The sequence below is a fragment of the Clupea harengus genome, chromosome 22 (assembly GCF_900700415.2).
Source record: "Clupea harengus chromosome 22, Ch_v2.0.2, whole genome shotgun sequence".
NCBI classification, from domain to species: domain Eukaryota; kingdom Metazoa; phylum Chordata; class Actinopteri; order Clupeiformes; family Clupeidae; genus Clupea; species Clupea harengus.
In genome coordinates, this window is record NC_045173.1 from 8,949,736 (window position 1) to 8,957,235 (window position 7,500).

General features: G+C 48.0%; 1 protein-coding gene across 4 annotated transcripts in view; it reads left to right on the top strand.

Annotated features, from left to right (window-relative positions):
• Positions 1 to 7,500, top strand: part of ctnna2 (catenin (cadherin-associated protein), alpha 2) — a 347,246-nt gene that overhangs the window by 71,845 nt on the left and 267,901 nt on the right. For 2 of the 4 annotated variants that reach the window (XM_031559471.2, XM_031559473.2), the window contains exons 5-6: positions 2,818 to 2,937; positions 3,908 to 4,189. In XM_031559471.2, the coding sequence (XP_031415331.1) occupies positions 2,818 to 2,937; positions 3,908 to 4,189 (402 nt within the window). The remainder of the gene's footprint in view (positions 1 to 2,817; positions 2,938 to 3,907; positions 4,190 to 7,500) is intronic. The other 2 variants (XM_031559472.2, XM_031559474.2) reach the window with 1 other exon arrangement.

Genomic DNA, 7,500 nt, shown 5'->3' on the forward strand with positions numbered 1-7,500 from the left:
CATGCGCACACACACACACACTTAACTTACTGACTTCGTGCACCCACAGACCCACAGCCACACACACGGTGGCAAGCCCTTGTGGAGTGCACACAGAGGGTTTACATAAAGATGGACTCCTCGTCTCTGTGTTGTGTCATCCAAGGGTGATTTATAAGCCAGGGCTCTTCTGATTCCCCTGGGGCTCACCTGCACCCACATTAGCATTTAAATGAGGACACACACGTATGCAGACTCTCTCTCACACGCTCACACACACACACACACACACACACACACACACACACACACACACACACACACACACACACACACACACACACACACACACACACACACCACACACACACACGCATGCAGACTCTCGCTCACACGCACACACACACACACACACTCTCTTTCTCTCTCTCAATTTCAATTTTAAAGGCTTTATTGACATGGCACGAGTTCTTGTGTTTGAAAGCTTGTTCAGACATATACATACGTACATATATATATATATATATAAATAGATAGATAGATAGATAGATAGATTATAAATCACAATACAAAATATTTCTATTAATAATCATCATTATACCTATATATAAAGACAGTTATAATAAATACATAGATCATTTAAAAAAAGGAAAGATGAATAAATAGAAGTGAAAGTACTACTAATTAGTTGAGACTAAGATGAGATGGAGAAGTTATCTGCACCTAGGCCATTGTTGCCGATGTGTCCTCTCTGATTTTGTGGCACATTAGCACAAACTGAGCTGCTAGCTCTAATGTCTGTCCCTCTTCTACTAAGAGGATTCTGGATTTAGAATTTGTATCCAGTGACAAAAAGGATGGAATTTTCTTTCAAAAAATTAGTAGAACGTTTTTCTTAGTTAAAGGTATTTAGGACATTTTTGAAGAAATTTTGACCTTCGCAGTGGGCACAAATGCACTGGTGTCTCTCTTGCTAGGAACTTTTGTGATCTCTCTCTCACACACACCACACACACACACACACACAAACACACACACACACACACACACACACACACACACACACACACACACACACACACACACACACACACCACACACACACACACACCAAACACACCCACACGCACACACTGCTACTCCTACTCCCACACACACTCCTACATTTATGCGTACAGACACACTCTCTCTATCTCTCTCTCACACACACACACACACACACACACACACACACACACACACACACACACACATTCACACACATGCAGGCACACACATTTGCGCACGCTCACACACACACATAACTCAGGGCCCCACATTGTGCTCTGGTGATTCTTAAGCACACATAAAAAACCTCTCTTCCCCCTCTTAAACTTTCATAAGGGTTTAATGTTTGCCTCTAGTCTTTGATTAAAGCCACGGTAGCTATTCAATGTGCAGCCAGAGATATAAGCCTTACCGGATAGAGGTGATGCCCCCGAACAGCCATTTCACTCTGACAAGGGCTGTGATTGACAGACCCTCAGGTCTTTGTGATGGACGCTCAGCACTACCGTCTTGGTGTCAAACTTTGAGACCCAACATGGCAGTCAGGAAACCTGATGTTTTTTTTGTATTTCTGCTGTCCAGTCCTGTCCACCGCACGTCACCACACTTAACACCACGTCTGCCCTCCCGATCTGGCCATGCTGCGGTCTGCCCCTCTCTGCCCGTCAGTCAGTGTTCATCTCCGTCACCACCACCTCAGTCCCACACGTGCTCACACCTCACACCTCTGTTGGGTTTTTTTCTTCTTCTTCTAGAGTCCCGGTAGTGTTATGGCAACAGGGCTTTGGCATGTGTTTCCTAACTCCTGACAGGTGACCGCGAATGGCCTCCCACTGCCACACCACCACCCCTCATTTCTACGCTCGTCTTGACCGCAGCTCTGCTCCGGCTTATTACAGCCATCAGTCTTACTGTTGCTCACAGACACTGCGCAGGGGAAAGCTAAATGGATGCAGTTTAATCCAAACTAACTCCACAGACTCTGAAACAAGTTTGTGTGTCCTAGTGGGAGATACTGTGGAGATGGATGTGGAGCCTGGCCTAGCCTCGCTGCCTGTTGAGACTGTATGCTCTCCTGCTGGCCTTTGAGTAGCAGTGGCCTTGGAAGCCTCACACAGAGCTGAGAGGCAGCCTAGTCTCAAACCTCTCCATCAAAGTCCCGCTTTTAAAACGTTCTCTTCGATCTCTTCCTCTTTCTTTCCATCATTTGCCCATTCCCTCTTGTCTCTCTGTTGCTGACTGTCTTTTCTTGTCTTGGTTCTATATTTACCACTCCCTCTTTCTCTCCTCTTGTGGCCCTTTTCTTCTCTGTCTGTCAATATGTCATATGTTCCATTGTCTGCAAATCTCCATTGTCTTGTGTGTTTTCCCTCTGTCATCACAAAGGGCAGAGATGAGGGTTTGAAAGCTAGTATGGATTGCTACCGCACAGACTGGAGTGCAGATAATTACAAAGCAAAGCAGATAAAAACTCATTTGCTGCCATCGAACTGGGTCCTTGTGCAGCTCTTTTGAAGCAGGTCTCGTTCATTATGACTGGCAGCCCAGCATATGCTCTACTCACTTCAAATGCCCAAACTCTCGAGAGGAGCTTTGAAACAGAAGTGGGACAAAGCTAGCCTGGCTTCAAAAACTACCGACCAACCAACCAACCACTAAGCCCTGTTTTTAGCCGGTGAATGAACTTGTTATCTCTCTCTCTCTCTCTCTCTCTCTCTGTGTATGTGTGTGTGTGTGTGTGTGTGTGTGTGTGTGTGTTTGTGTGTGTGTGTGTGTGTGTGTGTACAACAGGTGGAGGAGGCCCTGGAGGGTGTGAAGAACGCCACCAACGAGCAAGACCTGGCCAACCGCTTCAAGGAGTTTGGGAAGGAGATGGTGAAGCTGAACTACGTGGCTGCGCGCAGACAGCAGGTACATTACACGTACACATACCCCCCTGCTGCCCCCACTGCACCTCACACATACACCCCCACTGCCCCCACTGCACCTCACACATACCCCCCTGCTGCCCCCACTGCACCTCACACATACCCCCCCACTGCCCCCACTGCACCTCACACATACCCCCCTGCTGCCCCACTGCACCTCACACATACACCCTTGCAGCCCCACTGCCCCCACTGCACCTCAAACTGGGCCCTCACATCTGCATGCAGCGAGCTGGTTTGGGTTTGTGTGGGGTGGGGTGGGGGGTTCAGTCTCAGCTCTGCCACAGCCAGATCCGCCCCCCCAGGCTCCACCGGCCCTATGCTTGAGTGCGCTCCACTGAGAAGGCTAATGACTTTCTGAGAGAACTCCTCTCTGAGTGCCACTGTGTGCTCGCTAAGCTTCAGGCATTCGGGGAAAATCTTCTCAGGGCTCCCCTCATCACTAGGAGTAATTGAGGAAAAGCTTAAATGGGAAGTTTAAATAATGTATGTTTGTCATGCGCTGACATTTTCGGCGTGGCGTTGCGTGGCGTTGCTCAGGTTCCTCCAATGAGCTAATGTGCTGAAATTAGCACTCCAATGATTGCAGTCAGCGGAGTAGATGTTGCATAACTGCATGATGTATTCAGTCATGTGTTTATGTTAGTAAACTGCTCATGATGTGTTTTTGTTTGTGTGTGCGAATACATATGCTCTCAAAATCTGATGCCTGATTAGCCTGATATACAGCCTATGTACGTAGCTGTATGGTGTATTATTGTGAATGGTATGGTAATGACTGTGTGTGTGTTCGTGTGTGTGTGTGTGTGTGTGTGTGTGTGTGTGTGTGTGTGTGTGTGGGTGTCTGTGTGTGTGTGTGTGTGTGTGTTTGTGTGTGTGTGTGTGTGTGTGTGTGTGTGTGTGTGTGTACGTGTGTGTGTGTGTGTGCGCGCGTGCGCGTGCCTGGCTAATAGGAGCTGAAAGACCCACACTGCCGGGATGAGATGGCGGCGGCACGCGGCGCCCTGAAGAAGAACGCCACCATGCTGTACACAGCCTCGCAGGCCTTCCTGCGGCATCCGGACGTGGCTGCCACGCGCGCCAACCGTGACTACGTCTTCAAGCAGGTGCAGGAGGCCATCGGCGGCATCTCCAGCGCCGCCCAGGCCTCCTCCCCCACCGACGAGAAGCACGGCCACACCGGCATCGGGGAGCTCGCCGCCGCTCTCAACGAGTTTGATGTGAGTAGCCACGAGGTATTTACTCTTCCTCTTACGCTTTGCTTGCTGTGTTCTCCTTTACTTACTGTCTTTGACCATGACGCTGGCAAAACATGTGAGGGTTGGCCCCAGTCTTGTAGGTTTGGACGTTTACACATGTTTACACATTTGCACAGGGCAGTAAACACCATTGAGTCTGTGCTTATAGGTTAGGAGGTATATGCATTGCACAGTGCATTAACACCATTGAGTCTGTGCTTATAGGTTAGGAGGTATATGCATTCAACTGGGCAGTAAACACCATTGAGTCTGTGCTCATAGGTTAGGAGGTATATGCATTGCACAGTGCAGTAACACCATTGAGTCTGTGCTCATGCTGGCTATGGGATGAGCCAGCTGATCTCTCATATTTGAGCAGTGGGGGAATATGAAGAGAGGTTGAACCCGTCCCCAGGGCATAGGCCGTGTCCTCAGACATCGTCAGCCAATCAAACGCGCAATCTGTGCGGCGTAGCGTCCCCAGGTGATACATTTCCATGTGGACTGAAAGCTCACTGAGGCACAGGGCCCACTGAATGACCCATATAGTGGCCAGAGAGCTGATCACTCAGAGGCTCTGTCCATCTCCCCCTGCAGAGGCTCTGTTTGTGGGCAGTGGAGAGGGCCAGGAAGTGTCCACTTCAGCATTCTGTTCTGCCATTATGTGTTTATAGGGCTTATGCACTCTGAAAAGATGCTGCCAGCCCTCAATGACCCCAGTGGCCTGTGAAGCAACTTTGTATTGATCGAGGGACGCCAAATGGGGGGAGAGAGAGAGAGAGAGAGAGAATAAAAGAGAGCGAGATAGAGAGAATGAGAGACAGAATAAGAGAGAGAGAATGAGAGAGAGAGAGAGGCACTGCAGCTATCTTTCATTTTAGGTCATTCACTGTCACTGCATTTTCCTTTACGTAAACATAATGCTACAGGCCATTTGTGGTGAAGGTCATATATATTGATGCCAGTAGGAATGGCAGTAGAAATGAGCACAGTGTGGATGTGCAGGCACATACTCATACTAACCTTCTTCTTCTTTATCACCTTCCAATGATTGGAAGGAAAATTGACAATTGCAGACCAACCGAGTATGGTTTTATGTTTGTGTGTGTGAGTATGAGAGAGCATGTGTGTGTGTGTGTGAGTGTGTGTGTTTGAATGCATACGTGACTGACGAGGGACTGCCACCAGCAGTGATCAGTGACCTCCTCCCCCTCCTGGTCCGTGAGTCCCCCCACCCTGGAGCAGCAGCAGCAGACCGGGCTGGAGTGCTGGACAGGCAGGGGGCAGTGTGGCAGTAGCAGCCTGTGTGGCGATTAGCACGTCACAGCCCATCCTCTCAGGGCTGGGGACACGCCTCATGCGTAAGGCAGAGCAGAGCTTGGCCCAGCAGAGTGTGTGTGTGTGTGTGTGTGTGTGTGTGTGTGCGTGCGTGCGTGCGTGCGTGCGTGTGTGTGTGTGTGTGAAATGATGTGTGTGCTAACCAAGGACAAAGGACGAAGATAAAGATCACACACACATGACCTTCAGTTGTCCAATTAATTGACGTAATTTACTCCAGCATCACTGTTCTCCTGCAGAGGTTCTGGTGTGGAGAACCTGGCCATTCCCCATGGACACACCAGACCCCCTGCAGGAGAGAGTGAGAACTGCAGAATGCCAGGAGTGAATCAGCAAACGAATAACTAGATGCTGTCCCCTAGTGGGCAAAAGCCTGCAACAGTACTCCTCTGCATTTCAATATGATATATCAGTATCAGTGTGGTATTCATTACCTCATATTTGAACCATTACCTTATATATTTTTTCCATTGAAAGCTATAGACTATGAGGTCACTTCGATATACATTTTTGGGGGTTTCTTGTGTGTGTGACTGTGTGTGAGAGAGTGTGATCATCTCCCTATTCGGGAATCATCACAGGCATTGAGGGCTGAGTTTGCTCTCAGCTCAGAGAAGTAGAATTGCTGCCTCTGTCTGTATCTGCAGACATGACTGCATCTTTAGACTGCCATTTTTATACTGCCTATTATATTCACAAGCCTGAACTCACCAGTATATACGTAGGGTGACCAGATGCCAACAGACCGAATGTGGGGCGATAGTAAGTTTGTGTAGGACAATGTGGGACATGTTACCAATGCTGAAAGGTTAACCTAAAACTTTGACATAATGTCTACCTAACTGAAGAAGAAACATTCGGCTCATACACACCTATACTTTGTGCTCTAGTGGGTTCCAGTTAGGGCATAAAAGATACAGGCACCAGCTTTTGCTATATTAAAGATATGATGAGCATAGTGCTGTTTGTCATCCAAAGGCCCACTCATTTTACAACGTATCATATCTTTATTGATAGACATCCAACATGCATTGGCCAGTACAGGCTCATCAAAAGCAACTTTCCTTAATCAAAGCTTAGTGAAGCTCAACCCGCCGTATTGAAAACGCAGTGCACACAATGGATCCAGCTGCAGTCTTTTACAAATGCAAGATAAGAGTAAAAAGTTGAAAAAAAATGTATTAAATGTATTTGAGCCAGTTTCATCAGGCAGAGAATTGCCTTCTAAGCTGCCATAGTTGCAACGGTGGGTAACACAACATGGTGTTCAACACACCACCTTTTCCGTTTAAATAAACATTTTGACACATTTTGTCGGATGCTGAACGTGCCCCTGGTTGCTACTTCTGATGTAGCACTGTTTTGATGTTACTGTAATAGAGTAGGAACTATGCCATGACATACGCGGCTCATGTGCCAGGTGTGTAAAAGAACTCATCCATGTTTTCTTATTTCTGTCAATTAAGAACCAAATGATCAATGAAACTGCAGGACGAAGGGTCACAATGCTGTGCAGTAAAACGCAAAGGGGGACACCTGGTCACTCTACTAGTATACCAAATGAAAGTGTATTTAAAACACTTCCTGACTGGGAGGAGCAGGTCTAGGAAATGCTGGGAGTTATCTGAGGCTCTCGAAAAGGGGAAAGAAAACCTTGCAGTGCAACACACTAGAGTGGCAAGTGAACCAGCACAGCAGAACAGCACAGCATTAAAGTATTAAGGAGCACGCAGCAGCATGGCTTTACAAGTGTGGGGCTCAGCACAGTGCCCAGCGCTACACCCTGTAGCATATGTGACAGAGACCTCATGTGGCCCAGAGTGGAACTGCAGAGATGGCCACAGTTAAAGGTTAGAGGTTCAGCTGCCAAGGACGGACGAGCCGAAACTTTTCCCGGACCTCGTCAGTGAGTGGGACAGAGTACCTTTGAAGTCAGTGGGTGGAGTAGGAGTGAAGCAGGGCACAGTCAT